A 21,858-nucleotide genomic window follows, 5' to 3' on the forward strand; every position below is an offset into this window, starting at 1 on the left:
TAATAGGTCTTAGGTTACAAAATCAATTCTGCATCTCTGAGAGTTGTTTAGAAATAAGTTGTATAATAAATACATAAGTCATTATTACAATAAATCATTTGAAAACTTACATAAATACTTATTTTGCTCTTGTTGTGCATATTTGTGCCAAAGGTCCATGATGACGTCTTGTAATGTTTAATTTATCGTTCATGGGCCAGCATCCATCGTGAAGCTTTCTGAATCAAAGCCACAAACAAAAACTATGGAAATTCCCACAACTTCTGTACGCATGCATTGTGCAAGCTGCCTTATTTCCGTTGTTTGTTCGACACTCCAGACAAATATTTTGAAGCAGACCTATTTTCTGTGCTTGTGTTCTGTCGCAGTTTGACACAAAATAATGTGACTAAGAAATCACACCTGTTTAAGAACATTACAAAATACTTTGACTCTTCTGTGTGTTATGTACCAAAGAATAACTTTATACCCAGTGCTTTAATAGTTATATAGAACAACAACTAACAAAACAGCAATAGCAGACTGAAGGAGAGCTTTTACTCAGTGTGCTTGAATGTAGAGGATTGACCAGAACATTTCCATGTGAAGCCTGAATGAAACTTGATGTAGACCCTTTTTTTTTACATGCAAAGCGCATGAAAGTTGATCACAAAAGCATGAGGTAGGGCGTTTCTCTCATTTACGTGTTGTTGGTTGACCGACAAACCATCATAATCACTCTCCACTCAGGCAATCACAGCACATCAAAACAAGAAGAGAATAAGCAATACTTCGACTGAGGTCAGTCCAGCTATTTCACTTTCATTTATTAATTTCTATGATATAGTGATGTGCTTCTTTACGCTTCCTGGAATGTTCGCCCTTCAGGATGGATAAGGAGTGGACACTTCTGGTGCTCTGTGGCATTCTTGGGTCTGGATTGAGCACGAATCCATCATGGTTCAAAAATATCTCAACTGATCTCTTTAAATCGCCTGGAGATGTTATGATAGGAGGACTTTTCCCCATTAACGACCTGACCAGTGATCTGAGCAAGCGGGTGAAGCCTGACGATCTTGAGTGCAACAGGTAAAATCTTGAAAAGAAGTCTTCAAAATCTGAAAATGCTTTGTTGCTAAAATCATTTTTATTCTTCTGTTGTGGCAGCATTAGCACATATGGTTTGTCCCTCGCATTGGCAATGAAGTTCTCTTTGGATGAGATCAACTCGAAAGAGAATCTTCTCCCTGGAATCACGCTTGGATTTGAGAGTTATGACACCTGCATGCAACCAGCAGTTGTCATGAGGCCCGTCCTCCAGCTTCTCACAAAGGAATCAACAGAAGAACTGGATGTCACCTGTAACTACACTGACTACAAGACTCGTGTTATAGCTATCATAGGACCAAACAACTCAGAGCTGGTCCCAGTTGTTGGCAAGCTGATCGGGTTTTTCTTGATGCCACTGGTGAGTTAACATTTAAAAGTGTTAGATCTGAAGGATGCTACATTTTCCCTGATAAATTTTTGGGTCTCACTTTATATTACATGGCCTTAACTACTGTGTACCTGCATTAAAACGAATCATGTGGTATTTGTATTTATATACATTTATAATTACACTGTTGACCTATCTCTTACACCTTAACCCACCCTTAAACTTAGTCCATACCACCAAACCCCAAAAGTGTTTTGCAATGCAATATGATAACTATAAGTACTTTACTTACTTTTTGATGCAGGTACATATATTTAAGGCCACCTAAAATAAATTGTGGCCTAGTTTTGAAATCGTAAGGAAAACACCTTTTAAAAATTAAGGTTTGTTTTTATATTTTACTGAAATATTTTTTGCAAATATATGCAATAATATAAATGATTGGTCTGATATATCTGAGTTGGAAATTCTCATGCAAAATCTTCACACGTTAAGAAATAAATACGACCTCACATTGTGTCAATCATGTTTACACCCTGCCTCCAAAAATCTAGTTTATTTTTTGCATTTAAGCATTCATATCAAGCATATCAATTAATAGGAAAGGTTGACAAATACAAAAAAATGTATTAGAACATTTCGAACTCAGTGTGCAAGGACTATTAAGGCTGGAATAAGACTACATGACTATTTAATAACTGAACAGTTCTTTAAGCACTGTACAACATGCACCAAATGAAAAAAAGTATTCTAAAATCAGCACAAAAATTTTTTTGGCAAAAAAATCTGAATCTGTGACCATCGTACATTAAACAATTTTCGATGAAATCTGTCTGTCGGCTATGACTTTTGGCAACATGCATTACCTTCTCCAGTAAATTGGTGGAAAATCAGGGCAAAAATCATGTAGTATATTCCAGCTTTTAATCTGCGATGTTCCTCCTGTTTTTAAATTTATGTCTAATTGTGCATTTTTAGATTAGCTATGGTGCCACCAGTGACATGTTCAGCGATAAAGAGACCTTCCCGTCCTTTATGCGCACAGTCCCTAGTGATCGCTGGCAGGTAGCAGCCATGGTGCAGCTTCTGAAAGAGTTTGGCTGGAACTGGGTGTCAGTAGTAGGCAGTGATGATGAATACGGACAGAAGGGTCAACAGCAGTTCTCCAGTATGGCCAATGATGAGTCCATCTGCGTGGCATATCAGGGTTTGATTCCTGTATACAGTGATCCTGAGCAAGCAGTGAAAGAGATTATCAATCGTATTGTGGATGCCAAAGTGGGAGTGGTGGTGGTCTTCTCTCTCCCCAAGCCAGCCAGAGACTTCTTCACAGAGGTGAACAGTTTGCGTCTTTATGGGTCATACTATGATGCAATTATTTTATCCTTTGAAGTAATAGTCTGCAATACTATAAAATTATGCTATAGACTTAAAACTGAAACTGAACTTTTGATCAAGGTGCTCTGGGTGTGTGTTCACTGCTGTGTGTGTGCCCTTTGGATGGGTTAAATGAAGTATGGGTCACTACATTTCATTTCAAAATAAAAAAAATGGTTTAATTAGATGTTGCAAAATGTGCCAAATATATGATGCCCAATAACAACTTCTGCTAACAATTTATTTTCCTCTTTGTTGGACCAATTTGAGACCATAACAACTTTTAAGAAAAACTAAAGACTCATTGCTTATCTACACTGTAAAAAAAAAAAAAAAAAATACAGCAACAGCATTTTAGGTTTAACAGTTTTAAGATAAATTTACAGTTAAATACTGTTATTTCATTAACTGATATAATGTTAATATACCAACCTATTAAAGTACTGAAATTTGTTTTGTACTTTGAAATACACTGATAACCACCAAAAGCAGGTGATGAGAAAATCATGATCAACCAAAGCTCATCACAAGCTGCTTTTAAATATGAACATATATAGAAGTGCTCAGTGTCATTCACACAAGCACTAAACACCACCATGGTGAGATTTAAAATGAAATATGCAAAAAACATTAATTTAACAACATTACATGTAACATACTACCCTAATTAACATAACTGGTAAGAAAAAACTAAGAAGAAACATTCAAATTCAGACAAACAAATAATCCATGTGACATAATTGGATCAACCATAATTTTACAATTCGTGTCCTGCTAGTAAGCCTTTTCATTTAGTAATTTGTGTCCTGCTTTATTTAGTAATTCAGGAATAAGCTTGTACCATTAAAATATCAATAATTTTCTTTTAGAACAGAGTAATTCAGAAATAAATATTAAATAGTCTATATTAAAATTAAGTTTACATAAAAGCTTTTCCTGCTTACAGAAGCAGATGTGAGTAAATATAAAACACGTCAAAGCTTTTTTTAAAGATCACATTGCATATAGAGAAAATAAATTACAATCAATCACATTAATAATAATACACAAATGCACAGATGCAGAAAAAAAATCGCAAATAAATCTTACTGTAAGTAGTACATTAACGTTATTAGTCTTAACTAATGGCTAAAAAGAAAATACTGTATTTAAAACTTTTCCCAAATTTTCCCGAGAGGCCTCTGGAATAAGAGAAGTGCAAATACTCTTCTTTGCGGGAAAGTGGAAGTTAGCTGATGTCACTGTGAAAAGGGATTATTCTGAGTGCTGGTCCCTATGCAATTTATACTAAACTACTGTCTGAGTTCGAGGGGAGGGGCTTACCAATTGGTAAATTGAAAAGCACCAAAGTGGAAGCAGATTTAAAGATCAAAAACCTTAACTGATAACATAAGTGGGAAAATATTAATAGATAATTAATGTACCATTGTTTTTCATTGCCTGCTTTTTTATTCATGATAAATGATGCAGGTTTTGGTGATTCTAAATTCTTTTTTGATCACTTCCTGATCAGGTAATCAAACGAAACATGACAGGCGTTTGGGTGGCAAGCACAGCATGGGCTCTGAACGATGTTGTATCCACCCTGCCTGGGATCAATTCGATAGGAACAGTGCTGGCGTTCGCGGACATCACCAGACCTCTTGAACTTTTTACTCCTTACATCCGTGAGCTCTTCACCAAAATGGAAGACATGCAAGTCCCCCAGCAGCCTGATACAGGAATCTCTCCTCTGGACAACCCTTGCACAAGATGCAGCTATTTAAGCCAAGCCAACGTGAGCATGGTAGAGATAAAACTCGTGCAGCGGTCAGCTTTCAGCGTGTATACTGCAGTCTACTGTGTGGCACATGCCCTGCATGACTTGCTCGGATGCAATGACACTCGCTGTGCTCTGAATCCCAAGATTGACAATGTTTATCCATGGCAGGTAACCACACGCAAGCAATTATTTCTGTAAATGTGCTTGTTTCATCCTACAGGGTTAATAGTGTGCTAATATAACAATATATGATCCTTTTTTACAGCTGCTAAAGAGTCTCCAGAAAGTTTCTGTAGATCTTGAAGGGGTGAATATTAAGTTTGATAAAGAGGGTAATCCGAGTTTTGGCTACGATATTATGCAATGGAACTTTAATGACACCACCGTGCGCTTCGACGTAATTGGATACTTTTATGATAACCTCACAATTAATAAAAACAACATAACATGGCACACAAAAAACAGAAAGGTATGGAGTATTAACATTATTTGCATTCGAAATGTTTGTATTTTCATTTGAATCCCTTGTTTTACTACCAGCCATAAGTTTTGACACAGTTTTTTAATAAGCCTTAAAAAGAAGGGATAGCTCTCCCAAAGAATTTCATTCTGACATCATTTACATCATTTACCCTCAAGCCATTTTAAACCTGTATGAAATCCTCCTGGTGAACACAAATGAGATTTTAACAAAGTAGTTGATGGCCGCTACTTTGATAGTATTTTTTTTTTCTATGGAAGTCAAGGGTTTGGTTAACCACATTCTTCAAAACATCATGAATTAAAATGGTTTAAAATCAGTTAAAATATATGAAATACTAATAATAAATAGCTGTGTCCAAACTTGACTGGCGCATCCAAGTGCAAGCACCTCTTGACAAATGGTCTTTGTAACAGGTGCCAATGTCCACTTGCTCCTCAGACTGTGGGATAGGACAAGTGCGCAGAGTTAAAGGTTTCCACTCTTGCTGTTTCGACTGCATCGACTGCAAGGAGGGAACGTTCCTGAATAGCTCAGGTGTGCGATTACACCAGCCAAGTCATTCTAAACAATCCTAAATATTGACTCTGACCATAATGGCTTCATGCAACATCATTCATCAGATATGAACCCCATAGCAAATTTATGGGGTATTGTCCAGAGGAAACAAGAATGCAGATGAGCTGAAGGCCACTGTCAAAGAAACCTGGGCTTCCATACCAAACGGTTCACCTCCATGCCACACCAAATTTAGGCAATAATTAAAGCAAAAGGAGCCCCTATTAAGTATTGAGTAAATGGACAGTAAATTAAAAACAGTACATTTTACAGTAAATTACAGTAAATGAACATTCTTTCCAGAAGGTCAACAATTCACTAAAAATGTTTTTTTGATTGGTCTTATGCAGTATTCTAATTCGATGAGATCGTGAATTGGTGAGCTTTGGTAAAATTGTGAGCCAAAATCATCACAATTAAAAGAACCAAAACCGTAAACTACTTCAGTCTTTGAATTTATTTAATAGAATAATTTGAGCTGAATTACTGAAATAAATGAACTTTTACACAAAATTCTACCTTATTGAGATGCTCCTGCAGATTGATTCAGTCGGGTAAGAACGTCTAGGCTACTCTCTTCAAATTAACGCTGTTGAACAGAATTCACAAAGCAAATCATTTGCTAAAACAGCCTAACCTCATCAGCAATGCTAAAATATAAGCGCAGTTCTGTCTGTCAGACGCAAATAAAAAAGATGCTTTACTTTAAACACTGCCTGTTTTGTTTCAGGATTATCACTGGCTGGTAGAAGGACAAAAATGGAAGGAATCCATCAAATCAATATTATCCAATCCATGATTGACTGAATAATACATTTAGACCTTATTAAGACAGCGATTTGCCACCACCTAATGTTTTATATATAATTTGATATTTTACAATATATTTGCATTTTTGTATGTTAAATTAAAATATTTATTTCTAAAGGTCCTTTTTTTAATGTCGATTCAGTGGGGGTTTTTTATTATCTTTAATAATAACTTCATTGTAAATTGAGGTGCATGTTAATTATTTGTTATTTTGATATTAACTTTAGTAATGAATCAGCACATTGCATTAAAAATCCCTTAACAGGCCTATTTAAAACATACAAAATATATTTAAATCTTATACTAGATTTATAATAAACATTTATAATAAACAGCTGCAATAAATTTTTAGCTATTTAGGCTAGTCATACATCTGTAGTTATTTTAATGAAAGTAACTCAAAAGTATTGTAAAAGTAGTGTAGCGCATTACAATTCAGAGACAATAATATTGTAATGTAACTAATTACTTTAAAAAAAGTAGCTACTAATATAATGTTTGCTCATGGCACTGTAGGGAACAGAAATGTATGCATTTAAAAGTTTTTTGGTTTGATGTTGACTAACCCTTCTTGCCTCCTCTTTTTATTGAAAGACGACATCCAGTGTAAATTATGTCCTTCTGGCCAGTGGTCCACCCTACGAAGCACAAGCTGTGTCTATCCAATCTATACCTACCTGGACTGGAGCAACTATGAGTCAGTCGGACTCATTTTAGGAGGAATTTTGGTGCTAGTATCACATGTATGGGTAGGAGCTCTGTTCTTCACGCACAGAGGAACTCCACTGGTGAAAACTGCAGGTGGACCCCTGACCGGCCTTATGCTCCTGAGCCTAGCGGGGGAGTGTATTAGTCTGGTGCTGTTCCTGGGTCAGCCAGGAGACATTGTGTGCCGTCTGCAAGAGCCACTAAACGCCTTTTTCCCCACCGTGGCACTTTCAGTCATTCTTACCATTTCGCTTCAGGTGATCCTACATTCAAATATTATAAAAGTGAAGTGCGTTTGACCCATCGCTGTGACTGACAGGCAATCTGACCGATCATACCAGTAAAATCCTCTATGCTGTCAGACAAACAAAAGAGACAGGAGAGTAGATTAAAGTTCACTTTCAAATTAAAAAAAAAATAATAATAATTTACTAACCCCCATGTCATCCAAAATGTTTGTGTATTTTTTTATTCTTCAGTCGAATAGAAATTAAAGTTTTTGATAAAAACATTCCAGGATTTAAATCCATATAGTGCATTTTTATATTTCAGTTTTCAGTGCAAATGTACCAGATGGTAGCAGATGCTAAGGGTCTAGCGAAACGATCAGTAAAAAAAAAACTACGCACACAAATGCTCGCCTTGCTCTATTCTTTTTTTAATGACCAATCATTTCGCTAAATAGGACCCTATTTTCATCTGGTATCGTTTAAAGCCCTTTGAAGCTGCACTGAAATTGTAATTTTGACCTTAAACCTTCTATATGGATTTAAATGGATTTGGTAAATATAATATTTAGAATAAGGAACGCTTATTCACTATTAACTATGACCTCTCCCTCAGTAAATTCCTAATTTTCTACTTTTTTATAGTTATTAAGGTAGTTGTTAAGTTTAGGCATTGGGTAGGACTAAGGATATGGAATAAGGTCATTTTTAATAAGGCATTAATATGTGCTTATTTTGTACTAATAAATGGATAATAGTAAAAATGCATGCTAATTAACAACATGCTAATTAGTTAAGAGACAGTCAAATAAAATTTTACCATATTTTTTTATTAAATAATTATATTCACTGTCATCTTTTATTTACCAGATTGTGTGCATCACAGAATTCCCTGAAAAGTCTTCGGATCACCTGGAGCACATACGAGGACGGGGAAGCTTGTTTGTGATTCTGGGATGTTGCGGGCTCCAAGCGGGACTGTGTGGTTGGTACGCCCAAGAGGCTCCTTCTCTGACCCAATACGTGGCCAGTTTGGAGGTGACCTATGTGAAAACCTTTTTGCGTTGTCCAGTGGAGCCCATGTTAAACTTCGGCTTGATGCTTGGTTTTAATGTTATGCTGGCACTGGTGTCATTCATGGCCACATTCATGGCTCTCAAGCCTCCTGGACAATACAACCTGGCCAGAGACATCACCATTTCCACCCTGAGTTACTGTGTAATGTGGGTGATGTTCATCCCCATCTACACAAGTCTAAACGATAAAGAAAAGTCTATTGCTCAAGTAGGAGTCAGTTTGCTTAGTAATATGGGGTTGGTAGCAACCTATTTTTTCCCTAAATGCCAACTCTTAGTTAAACACCCTGAACTTAACACAGATGATCACTTCCGTACATTTTTAGAAGGGGTCCCACCAGCACCAGTTGAAGAAAGCTAGAAACAACTGCTAAATTATAATATATATATATATATATATATATATATATATATATATATATATATATATATATATTTATTTCATACAATACAATGTCAGATGTTAATAAAAGAAATAATACAATTATTATATTAGTCAACCATTATATTGTTTTTTATATGAACTATTAAATACAGTTATGACTCCTATATTAAATAATTATATTCCACCGTCTCAATTAATCAAATGTTAAATGTTTGACACTTCATAATAAATGTTTTTCTTATTTAGACAATCCCTACTGAAAAAATAAAATAGAACCCGTCATAGAAATTCAAATGGTTTCCACTAAAAAAACATTTCTAACGTTACAAACCATCAATTTTTAAAAATTAAAACAATTAAAAATTATTTTGAATATTTTTATTTATTAATATTATTATGATTACAGCAGGGATATTATTTCATATTAGTTGCATAATGATAATGTACCTCCTATTTTCTATCTAACTTAACAAAACCAGTCCATAATTCTGCATATGGAGTTTTGCCAAGTCTACTAGACAGGTTATTGTAAAGTTTATTTATTATTTTAACGTTTTGTTTCACAAACTTGGTAACTGTGTAGTTTGTTGTTTGTTACTTGTGTTTTGTATATTATTCATAATTCAAAAATGTCTGTTGTTAGCCCAGTGTTGTATTCATTAAGGATAGCCTGTTAATTTACTCAACCTTAGCCCATTAAAGATGTATGACGACTAAAAATGAGCGAGTAAATGACAGAATTTGATTTTGTAAATATTTCCCCACAACAAACAGAAGAGGGCAGCATTTAGCTATGTTAGCGACTTGTACTAGTCACACTGGAATTCCCACGATTCTTTTCATAGAGGCTAATATCAAATATCAGTTCGTTTCAGTACCACCCTTTTTTTAGGGGTTATTTATTTTATACGGGTTACCCATTATTCATTCTTTCTTTTTTTCTATTAAGGACAGCGGTGCTTCAGAGTCACAGCAATTAAAAAAAACTAATATATATAAAAAGTCTGGCAAAACGGAAATGTAGAAATATTGTGTTTTTATCGAACATCAAATGACTTTAGCGAATCTGTTTGGAGACTGTGTTACTATACCTGGACCACTTGTGCGTGATTTCAGCAATAGAGGTCATGTCATATTGCTGATGAAGTATAAACGTTGCTGTTTGAGACAACAGTTGGTAAAGTTTATAATCCTAAAAAACATTCCACAATGCAGCATGGTCACAAATGATACAACCATTTCTGGTGAAGACACAATGAGACGTGAAGACACAAATGTAAGTACCTGTTTAAGTAGGCTACTTCGTTTAAACAGAATGCCATTGAAAAACAGAATCAAAGAATAGCCTGCTTGTTTTAATTGCTTATATTTAATGTAATCATTCATTTTAGGACGAACTGATTATCACACAGGCCTAATTTTGATTCCTGTTTATTATTTTATCAATGCTTATTCGCTTCTGTGCTCAGTCTCTACTAGGTATTTTGTTTATTGCAATAATCCGATAAAAGGATAAAAAAAAAATCTTAACCCTTGAAGGATTTGCGTCTCTTTTGAAAGCAGAGCTGCTTCGAATACGCATTCTGTGAAAGAAAACGCGCACAGATAAAGCATCAGACGCAAGTCAAGATGGAAGTTTAGATGCTTTGAAATTCGACCCCTTTTTAACCCCCTCCATTTGCTGCAAAATGTTTTGTGCGCACGGCCCACCAGGTTACCATGGCAACGCTCCCCCCTTTTTTTTTTATCACAGCCGAAGCTCATTTCCTCATACTGGCGAAGACTCACTCTCACCCACTTACAAGGACCGCCCACTCTGCAAAAAAATAGCCAATCAGAAATCACGTTGACACAAAGAAAAATAGTGACTGCTAGAACTTGGCTATTTACTATCACTACGTCTTATCTGGTTCTCCTCTGCTGTTTTTCTTCCCATTATGCATTAGGTTCCTTCCTCTCTGTCTTTCTGTATGTTTTGTTAATAATTGGAACGTTCCGAATCCATTCAAATGCAAGCATGGCTGTAACTCCTTTAGTTTTAGTATTTAAATTTACAAATATTAATTGTTCAAATTTGTGGTAGTGTCCGTGTTCTTATGTGATTATTTTTAGCTGACAGTGAATTTATTTTTGTCTTATTGACTTATTGGCTTTCAAATTATGTGCACTTTCATCAGGATTTAAAAGGCTGCACACAAACAAGACAGACATGTTCATCCACCGTTATCTTCAGCACCCAAACCAGCCCATATCCTGTTGATTTTGACAGCACACTCTCCAGCCCTTAAAAACACATCCTGTTCGGTCACTTAGACTCTCTTATCAAACACTTTTCATCCACATCTGGCTGCATTTGGTTCTTGTGGAAGCCTATTTCCGCCACTGAACTCACAATTCAATTTTTCTCAGAATTGCATGATATAAATTGTTAGATGTAAACTTAAGTAAGTTAAGTTTACATCTAAGTAAATTTTTTTTTCTATAGGTTCTTCATATCCTCTGCATGTGTTATTCTACCAAACACTACAGCTAGGTTTAGGTTTTGTTTTGTTTTGTTTTGTTTTGTTTTGTTTTGTTTTGTTTTGTTTTTTTGTTTTGTTTTGTTTTGTTTTGTTTTGTTTTGTTTTGAATGGTGTTTGCTATAACATTTGTTAACTGGCCCAAGAAAAATCAATTCACATGTACATTTCCAAATTATTTTTGGACAAACGAACAAAAAACCGAAATAAAACAACAACTGTGTCTATATATTTTACTGAAAGTTACACTATAAGGGTGCTGTTGTAGGTGACTTCCTTGTGGTTTGTTCCTGAAGGCTGCGTTCTTTGCCGTCAGATCTTATGACTGATAATGCACTGTACTTTTTTTTACACCTTTATTAGGTCTCTCTCTCTCTCTCACTCTCTCTCTCCTTGTTTATTTTTCTTGGCCAATTTCCAAGTATTTTCTTCCATCCACAAAATGTGTTCCCAGAGGCCCTCCCCCGATTCTGATTGCGTTGTTAGGCAACCTGAGATCTTATGTTGACCTGACCAATCAGGAGCTTTGTTTGTTTTTGAATGAGACTTGAGTTTTTGCTTCTGCACCCAGTTCTGATTTCAAATCAGATATTAATGTGACTGATAAAACATTACATGCACCCTAATGTAATTTTTAGGCAGTACAGCGTGAACAGAATGCTAATGTGAGTAAGTAGAGTAAATATAATCAAAATGAAATGACACATTTTACACATATAGATACCATGCTAATGCAAAGGACACCGTTTTAAAAACATGAAAAAGCCATTTATATCATATTTTTAAAAAGCCATAGAATCGTGTACATCTGTCACTAAATGCATGCATTGTTTTTAGATTTATTTGCATGATCTCATAAGAAATACTTCCTGTTGTTTGGGAAAATACATTGAATGGTTTAACACGTTCCAAGGGAAGAGGTTTAATATTTGTTTAGCTGTGAATATGCCATGAATTCACTATCAATCACATCACTGCACGGTGCCACTAGATGGTGGTAACAGTCACAGGCGAGAAGAAGGGCTGCTGTTGCTAGGTGATCCATCTGCACCTGTTTGTCATTTTGCAGGGCTATTCATCACTAATGCTTGTATCTGTTAATCTATAGTAAATAATATAAAATATTTGCACTGACTTGCTTGATAGTTTATGGGCTGCTATTGTTTAAGTGTCTAGCTGTGTTATGATTCAAAGATGTACAGCGGTGCGTTTATGTGTTATGATTGTGTTCAGAAAATACATTAACATGCATACTGTGAGAGAGTGAGCTAAAACCCAGTTCAAGCACATTTGAATAATAATTCCAATGGGGGGGGTGTAACATAGGTGTCACATGTTATATAGGTAACACTTTGCTTTTATTTATTAATTATATTTATTGCAAAGACTAATATTAACAAATATTAAGTAAAACATTGCTACAGTTTTTATTCATCTTTGATAACATTAGTTAATAAAAATACTTTTCCTGTTCATTTGTTAGTCCATGTCATCTCAGGTCCGTTAAATAATTATAATAATTATTAAATGACGTTTGATTTTAATAATGTAATAAACAATGGAATGAACAAAGATTAACAAAGATTACTAATTTACTTAAATTACTTAAATTAAACATTATTGTAAAAGGTTACCAGATATATATATATATATATATATATATATATATATATATATATATATATATATATATATATATATATATATTTTTTTTTTTTTTTTTTTTTTATAAAATCTGTATTTATAAAATATTTGTCCATTTACTGCTTTAAGAAAATTAATCTTATTTTTAAAATCTTTTTTAATCATTTTAACAGTGTATATATATATATATATATATATATATATATATATATATATATATATATATATATATATATATATATATATATATATATATATATATATATATATATATATATATATATATATATATATATATATATATATATATATATATATATTCATTTTTCTTAACAATAGGAAGATTACTTTAATAATAGAATTATATTCTGTTTAATCAATGGTATTATACTGATTCCTCTGTTGTTTTCTTTATAGTTTATTCTTGGCCTTTAGAATTATTTTCACTGTAAAGCTTTTATTAAACCATCACTATTGATAAAAATGGGAATGAATTATAGAATGCAATATCAAAACAAATCTCCTTGTATATGAAAGATAGTTCTTCATCTTGAGACATGAACCTAGAGATATACTTGAGAGTTCTGAGCTGTTTCTTTTCTCATTGGAGTAGGTAATGTCCTTGTAACTGCATTCAAACTTCTTCTTGATTAGACCTTTAACAGTGCCATATATCTCTCGACTTCTCAAAATTGGTGGATTCTTCTTAGATTTAGATCTGCCGGACACTCTTTTGAAATCGGTCGTGAAATGGTTAAACTGAACCCAGCCCCCGAGAGCTCTAATTACTTTCATCCAGTCCTGTTAAGGAAGTATGTTTGCGAAAGATTACAGCAGCCCTCCATTTTCTTGACTGTGTGCTGGTTTTTGGTTCTGTGCGCTCGTTTGAGAAACCATAGTTGGTTTACCCTTCACTGCAAAATTACCTCATTCCAGTACAGATTTCTGCAGAGGAAGCCCACCGATCCGGTTCCTCACTTTCTCATCTGTCTTTGTTCTTCTCTGTGCCTGTTTCTGCATCTTTCTAGAGCCGGCGTCCCTCCCCCAGTCAGTCAGTCCTCCATGTTTCTGTCTCTTGTCTCAGCTTGGCTTGCCCTGCAGATGGTTCTTTGTTGGAGCCTCACAAAGGGGCTGAGGTCAGTGTGGCCTAAAACAGACACGTAAACACCATCACATCAACTTTAGCTGCTTGCGCTGCTTGCAGAATAATGCGGCACTAAACACGCAAGGGTAGTGATTTAAGCAAACCCAACACTAACTTTTAAAAACTTAGATGTGTAACTTATCCATGTTTGTGCTCAAAACGTGAATGATTTCCTAAAACGTGATGAAAAAAACTTGCATTGAAGGCCAATCAGCCTTTAATCTAATTTATCATTTTAATATGCAAATTTTATTCAAGGTAAGGCATCTAAATTGACCTAAATCAAGATCAAAAACCTGCTAAAGAACCTGTGCACTGCTAATACCTGCTTTCTGTCATCTGCCTATTTTAGCAAATAAAAAGACTTATTAATATGATTTTTTCAATAACATTTCCAACTTAAGTTGTTGCACTTCTCTGTGAAGTCTTTGCTGATTTACATAAAGTAAACAAAATAAATATTTTATGATGAACACTTGCTGAACTAAAGCAGCTTTACTGAATTATCTATGATCCATTATGTTTATTGGATTTTTTGGTTAGTATTTTTTAGGTGAGTATTGAATGTGAATATTAAGCTTTGTGAAATTTATCTCTTCTATCCTAATCAAAGATGCATTATATTATATGTTTAGAAACTACAGATGTTTGATCATTTAAATATCATCTTATTAAAACATTTAATTGGGATGTATAGAGATATATCTAGACTTTTTTTTATCATTTTATTTAAGGAATTTTACTGTTATAAACACAAACCATATTGATTTACATTACAAAGTAGCAAAATTTAATCTTAATGTTTGAACATATAAATATCAGTATATATTTTTTTCTCAGTTTGAGCTTCTGAAAATCTTAATATGTCATATTATATGAGCCATAAAAGCCTGATGAACTTAATATGATAATAGACAAACATGCATATGCAATTGTTTTATTACTTTTTATTACTTATTTGTCTAATGTTTAAACTATTGAGTTTATATACTCTTATGTCATGAATTACAGGGTTAAAAAAACAGTTTAATTACACCAGTTTCAGGTTCATCTGACCCAAATCAGAAACATTTATTTGGGACTGAATATCTAATACTTGTTTAGTCTCATTTTTTTGGAGTGCAATAGCAGGAAACTTATTTGTTTTTATTTATTTATTTATTTTTAAGATGGCCTATTTATAACATGATCTTAAAAATAGAGTTCACAGCTAGTGGTTCAAAAAACAGTGATGACAACGATGCCCAAATAAATGAAAAAGAGTATGGATTTTAAAATAAAATGAAAAAAAAAACTAAATGAAATAAAAAAAATTAATCAAATAAAAATTCTGAAATGCTGCCTTGACAACTAAATGAAATAAGTTTTAAAATGAAGTAATACAATTGCAAAAACTGAAATAAATATTAAATTAAAAGCACTAAAACTATAGAAATGTTTCAAAATATAAAAACATTGCTACATAACTAAATGTAAAATGAAAAATATAAATATGAATAAATACTATAAATAGTACTATAATAAGACTGAACATATAACATCACATCACTTTCAAGTTATCTATTCAAAGTCTTTACCAGTAGGCACACCTGACTAGTGAGTTTAGGCAAACGCTGGTCACGTTTTCTTCAGGAAATCTAGTATACTATTAACCTGGCAGCCCTGTTTTATAAGGCACAGATGAAAGTGTTTGATGTAGTATGTGATGGTTGCTCATTGCGTAATAACTTCTGTGCAGCTCTGGCTGTGTATAAAGACTTCTTTGTCCTGTAAAACTAATGTGTGCATGGCAGCTTTTGTGGGTTGCATTTCATATTAGCTCAACACTGCATCTGCCAGTGCTTCTCTGGAAAACCACATTTCTTGCAGATCTTGCAGTGCGCAGATAATTGAATTGCTATGAATATCTCATTGTATGTTTGAACTTGCATGCATCCCAAATCAAATCCAATGGGAGAAATATCAGCTGCAGCTTATAGAGGGAAATGCTAATTTGCCATCTGGATTATTGGTCATTTGTTTAACTCCCTTGTGCGTTATCATCTGCTGCAAATGAAAGCTATCGTACGGATCCGGGAGAATGAAACCCGATTGGTTACTTCTTAAACTGTTAAAATATCCAGTGACGTTGAGGGACACACACAGACACTGTAAAACATTAGGAGTTTAGCATGCATTAGACGTCCACGTGTAGGAACATGAGGATTTGGTTTCAGACCGCCTTCATGTTGACTAAGACCTGCTAAGACCTGCAAGACCGTTGGAAAAACTTTCTAGCAAGGAGTGGCTTCGTTAATGAGATCATCCTCTTGAATATGGGTGAAGCACAGCCGCATCTAAGTGATCATTCACAGGTAAGGAGGGCTTATGGGAGGGAACTGTTTAGAAGACCCTCCCTGTGGTGAAAGAATGGAAATTTCCACTAGAAATAGGAGCAAGTAATCAAGACTGTAGGCTGTAATGTAGCTGGTAAAACGTATGTCACCAGCTTGTTAGTTGCCTCTTTAAGATTGTTACTGTACTGTAAGAAATTAGTGTTGCTCAGTATCATTGCTTATATGCACTCTACTGGTCAAAAGTATTGAAATATTATTACAATTTCAAATAACTGTTTGCTATTTTAAAGTGTCATTTATGAATGTGATGCAAAGTTGAATTTTCTGCATATTACTCTAGTCTTCTAGTCTCACATTATCCGTCAGATATCATTCTAATATTCAAATTTGGATATTCTTTGTCGAGTAGAAAGTTCAAAAGAACCACATTCATTTGAGACAGATTTTGTATTTACTGTCACTTTTAATAGATTCAGTGCAATCTCTGAAATAAAAATGTTTCTTGAGGCGCAATGATTTCTAAAGGGTTGTGCATTAACCACTGGAGTAATGATGCTGAAAATTCAGCTTTGCATCACAGGAATAAATTACATAAATGAAATATATTCAAATTGAAAGGGGTTTTTAAAAATGCTGTGTTTTACAATATTACTGTTTGTACTGGGGTTTATAAAATAATGCAGCCTTGTTTAGCAAAAGACGTTTAGTCAGTTGAGCAGCACCTAATCCAAATGAATTAATGGTTAATGAATGATTCAAATGTTGTAGGTTGTTGGTGAGAGCTGTGCTATTATGAGCCTATTTCTTTTTAAATCACATTCCTTAAACTCCACTACTACGTTTTAATTCTTTCATCTACATCTCATAGTCTTTGTTATGTTAACTGCCAGTGCAGTGGACACACTTACTGGAGTACCCAGCATGCCTCATTGAGCGTCACTATTCAGGACGGGGGCCAAATTGGCCACATTCCACAGCATCATCCCCTATTAGAAAGTCTGTGCTTGGATAGAGGACACAAAAGACTGACCCTGGAGTTTTACAGTGTGCACACAGAGCCTGAATGAGAGATGCAAATAAAAGTTGTTGGGACAAAAGTGCAGGTTAAATGTGACCGTGTCTGGTTGTAATGGATTTGTGCAGATTTTGCAGGATATTAATGTTGTTCATTGTCATTAATAGGCTGAATTGAATTTTCAATGTCAGTTACACAAATAATGGTCCCAAAGCGGTCACTGTGGCTCACTGTGACTTTTCTAAAGGTACATGTTTGTACCAAAGGGGGACATTTTGGTACCTTAAAGGTACATATTAGTACTTAAAGTGTACACATTTGAACCAAATAGGTAATTAAATTGTTTTGTAAAAACAGATACAAAACTGCCCTTGCAGCATTTGCTTTCATTATAATAATATGAAATTTACTAGCAGTTTCTAAACACCTTTTTTCTGTATACATGTGGCTGATTTTTACCGCTGTTCAAGACAAAAGCACACAGTTGGAACACCAAGCCCTCCCTCTGATTTCTCCAATTATGGTGACCTTTTCTTCCCTAATCCTGACCCCTGATCATTGACAAACTCCTCCTCAGACTCCCCTAAAGCCCTGAAATTCCAAGGGTCAGGTTGCAGCTCTTTGTCTCAAAAAATTCATGTTCAGTTGCAAATTACTTCCCTCACAGACCAAAGAGGAAGTTACAGAAGACAGTTCTCTATAGTACATATATATATATATGGGGTTATCTGAGGTCACTGTGAAAGCTGAAGTTTGATTATGCGCAACATGTCATTGCTAGCTCCATAAGAAGTGATAATTTGCCAACTGTAAATAGCAACTTTGAATGTTAAATATAGTAGTGCATCAGCTGTACTAAAATGCTACTGTCAACCCATTTTATATACAATTAGCATTCATTTTATATCTTATATTTAAAAAGTATACAAATTTTGATTAACTTATTAACTTAATTTTCATACAAATCTAACTTTTTCTGTGTTTTAATTGAGTCAACTCAGACAACTCAGTAACTTTGTTTTGTTTTTCTCTGCACACTTGTGACAAGCCACTCAGATTTCACTCCCACTGTATCGTAGAAAAGGGGATCTTAATATAATATTACTGCCCCTTAATTTGCAAGTTGTGTTTTAGCAAGCAACAAGGTTCTAATGCCATGTGGAAAGTTCAAGCAATCAATATGCTAACTTCTATCATTTCTGGCTGCACTGTTTAGTAAAATACTGTTTAGTTTCGTTCCAGCCTCAGAGGGGACAAGAGACCAGTGGATTTATTAATGTTTTTATTGTATATTTCATTGCTGGCACGCAGATCTAATATAAACATGCGATTTCTTTCAACATTTGTCAAATATCAAATATCTTTAAGTGCATTAAGACATGAAAGATAACTTAGCCTAGTACTCACCTGCCGTGTGCCAGACACTTTCTGTGTGTGTGCTTTCAAGTTTAAACTGAAAAAAAAGCATTATTTGATATGATAATATAAACCAAACAGATGTTTTTATCAGACCTATTTTGAAAAAAAGGGCTTGGGGAGCAGGAGCTCATTTGCATTTAAAGAGAGTTGCATTAAAACAACATGTTTCATACATTTCAACATTTTCATAGTTCTATAATAAATTATCTATGGGATATTTTGAGCTTAAACCGGCACATTCTGGAGACACATGAGACTTATATTATATATTGTTAAAAAGGGCCTCATAATGGGTCTCCTTTAATTGGGAACCAATTGTATTGTCATGTCAGGAGGTATCTAAGAGGTTGAGAAGTAAGAAGAATTTGTGATGTCAGGTGAAATGGCAAGTCATTTCAGAGGTGGAGCAAGTTCTATTTTGCTTTAATTTCAGATTTTTATTTGCAATTACATTGATGTTTTCTTTCCCTCCATAATATGGAAGCAAATGGCTACTGTCAACTGTTTGGTTACCCAACTTTTTTAAATATCTTCTTTGTGTTCAACAGAATAAAGAAACTAAAGGTTTGGGAGTAAACTTAAGAGAAAGTAAATGATGACAAAAAATGTATCTGTCTCTTTAAGACAGTAAATTGTGTAGATTTTGATTTTATTTCTTTTTTTATTTGCTGTTGCACTGAAAATATGTTGTGTAGAAACAATTTTCACGTAATCATTATTTAAACTTTGAGGGGAAAAAATATGTTTACTTTGTAACTGTGTCCTTTTGATGTCTCAGGAAGGAAAGAAAGTAACTAGTCATACTGCATGAAAGAAGATGTGAGGATTACAGGAACGTGTTGGCTATTTTCTTCTTCTTCCCATCTCTGGTTATTCCGAGGCTTTCCTTCATCAAAGCGCGCACTAAAAACCAGCAGGCAATCGTTGGAATTGTTCCAGTATCCATGGAAACAAATCTAGCTCGTGGGCAGGCTGTGGGTCTACAAGGAAAAAAACTACAGGAAATGACCTAACAAAGATTCTCTCCTCTTGCTCCCATTTTCCAGTTGCAGGGAATGAGTAATGCTTGGACAAGAAGTGTTTTCTTTACAAAAAAAAAAAAAAAGTCTGTTACTTGTCTGGATTTGTACGGCAGACACATCGTGGGCTTCCAGCGGCAGACGGCTGTTTTGGTGTGTTCTACATATGGTCTTCATTTCCCCAATGAAAGAGCCTCTATGTGCATGTGTTCCACTGAGTTTACGTCCAAGCTCAAACAAGGACTTCATGAGATTGAATACATTTTCTGTCAATCTGATGCATCTCCACCCCCTCTGACAAACTGCCAAACTCCAAATCAGTCCAAACACAAGCTCTTAAAGCCTCCTCAGATTAAGAATACATATAACACTTTCATCTTAGAGACTAATTACATTCACTCCTCACTCTAAAGACTGAGTGTTTTAATGGGATTCATTTTTGAGTGGCACTGCTGTTCATGTTATTTCTTCTACTGTTGCAGATTAGATTATGATCTGCGGTTACTAGTTTTTTTGGGGGGGGGTTGACTTTGTATGTTTATTTTTTTCTGATTGTTAAAAATATGCTGGGTTCATAACATTGCTTTGCTTCAGCAAATCTGCCATTTCATTATAATAATGTTTTTTACACAAAGAAAAAAAAATCCTTTAAGGACTGTTTAACTGTAAGCTTCTTTGGGGATACAAAAATCTTCACGCTTGAAAATAATTATTCTAAATAGTGATTTTTGCATTAAAGAACCTTAAATAACCATTCATATTTTGTGTAATGGAGAGGTTTCATGGATGTTAATGTTTCCTCATGGAACCATAAATGCAAATAAAGAACGCTTATTTTTAAGTGGAAACCCCCATTTTGGAACCTTTATGAACCACAAACTATTATTTTACACAGAATGCCTGAATTAAACAAATGAAAGTAAACCAGGAATGCACTCACAGGATCTACCAATCCAAATTTCAAAATAAATGTAACGTTATTTAGAAAATGTTATAGCAGCAATAGCAGTAATAATAGTAATATTCCTCTCTGGATATGGTTAGATTTCATTAGAATACATCTGAAAGGCATGTACATTGTGTAAAAATTGTTTTTACCCAAGTAGTGAAAAAAGTACATCTGCAAAACACAAATTTACCTCAGCTCCTTAAAAAAACTAGCCTGAATAAAGCTTTAGTCCCCAAATCACTGTTTTCAGCTTCTAATTTACATAGGAGTCAAAGCTGAGGTTTAAATCAATGGTCTAGTACTGCATAATACTCCATCTGATAAAACAAAGACTACATGCTGACCCCTCACAGAGCACACCATAGGCCCACACCATCTGTGACCACCAAGTGGGCTTTGTTACCACGGTATGGCAGATCTGATGAGATTCAGATGGGGAGGGGAGTCTTTATCTCAGTGTGCGCAAAAGGAAAATCCTGAGGAAACGTCCCACCTCTGTGGACATTTTTGACTAAACATATCTTTTATTTACTAAGAAAGAATATAACTTATAGTTAAGAATATTAGAGTACTTACTTCTTTTGAGGAATTAGAAGTGAGGGAGGTTTTGACCCCTCGAAAGGGGAGGTAGGGAACATTAATAAGTTCCTTGTGCAACAGGTAGGCTAGTCTTACAGAGAAGCCTGAATGATCGTATGGCTTATCTTTCAAGCCATAAATCAGTTGGTTGTGCTGAGGTGCTTGATGATGGTTTGGAATAGATATGTTAGCATCTTAGTGTGACTTCTCATCATGAATGAAACAGCTGCCTGGTGCGTCTCCATCTGGGACACAATGGCCTCTGAATACAACATGCTAATGAAACTGTGGCTGTAAACAAAGCACCCAAAGAAGCTTAAACTCATCTATGCAGACTCAGAGGCAGGTTCCAACCACACATAACAGTTATCAAGAAATGACGTCAAAGAAAGGTCAAAGGGAAATAGTGAACAATTTGCAGTTGAAACTAAGA

The 21,858-nt window shown here is 34.6% G+C and overlaps 1 protein-coding gene across 3 annotated transcripts; it reads left to right on the forward strand.

The window, feature by feature from the left end:
• Positions 1-373: 373 nt before the first annotated feature.
• LOC122353611 (taste receptor type 1 member 3) lies at positions 374-8,778 on the forward strand. Of its 3 annotated transcripts, XM_043251432.1 has the most exons (10): positions 374-661; positions 730-780; positions 868-1,068; positions 1,147-1,447; positions 2,396-2,752; positions 4,308-4,724; positions 4,822-5,025; positions 5,454-5,574; positions 7,000-7,370; positions 8,211-8,778. In XM_043251432.1, exons 3-10 carry the CDS (start codon positions 869-871, stop codon positions 8,775-8,777), a joined length of 2,538 nt encoding a protein of 845 aa, XP_043107367.1. In that variant the 5' UTR covers positions 374-661; positions 730-780; position 868; the 3' UTR covers position 8,778. The 3 variants fall into 3 exon arrangements, with proteins under 3 accessions (XP_043107367.1, XP_043107366.1, XP_043107368.1); XM_043251431.1 differs by having other exon boundaries at positions 374-780; XM_043251433.1 differs by having other exon boundaries at positions 374-1,068.
• The last annotated feature ends 13,080 nt before the right edge of the window (positions 8,779-21,858 follow it).

The sequence above is a fragment of the Puntigrus tetrazona genome, chromosome 11 (assembly GCF_018831695.1).
Source record: "Puntigrus tetrazona isolate hp1 chromosome 11, ASM1883169v1, whole genome shotgun sequence".
In the NCBI taxonomy this organism is placed as follows: domain Eukaryota; kingdom Metazoa; phylum Chordata; class Actinopteri; order Cypriniformes; family Cyprinidae; genus Puntigrus; species Puntigrus tetrazona.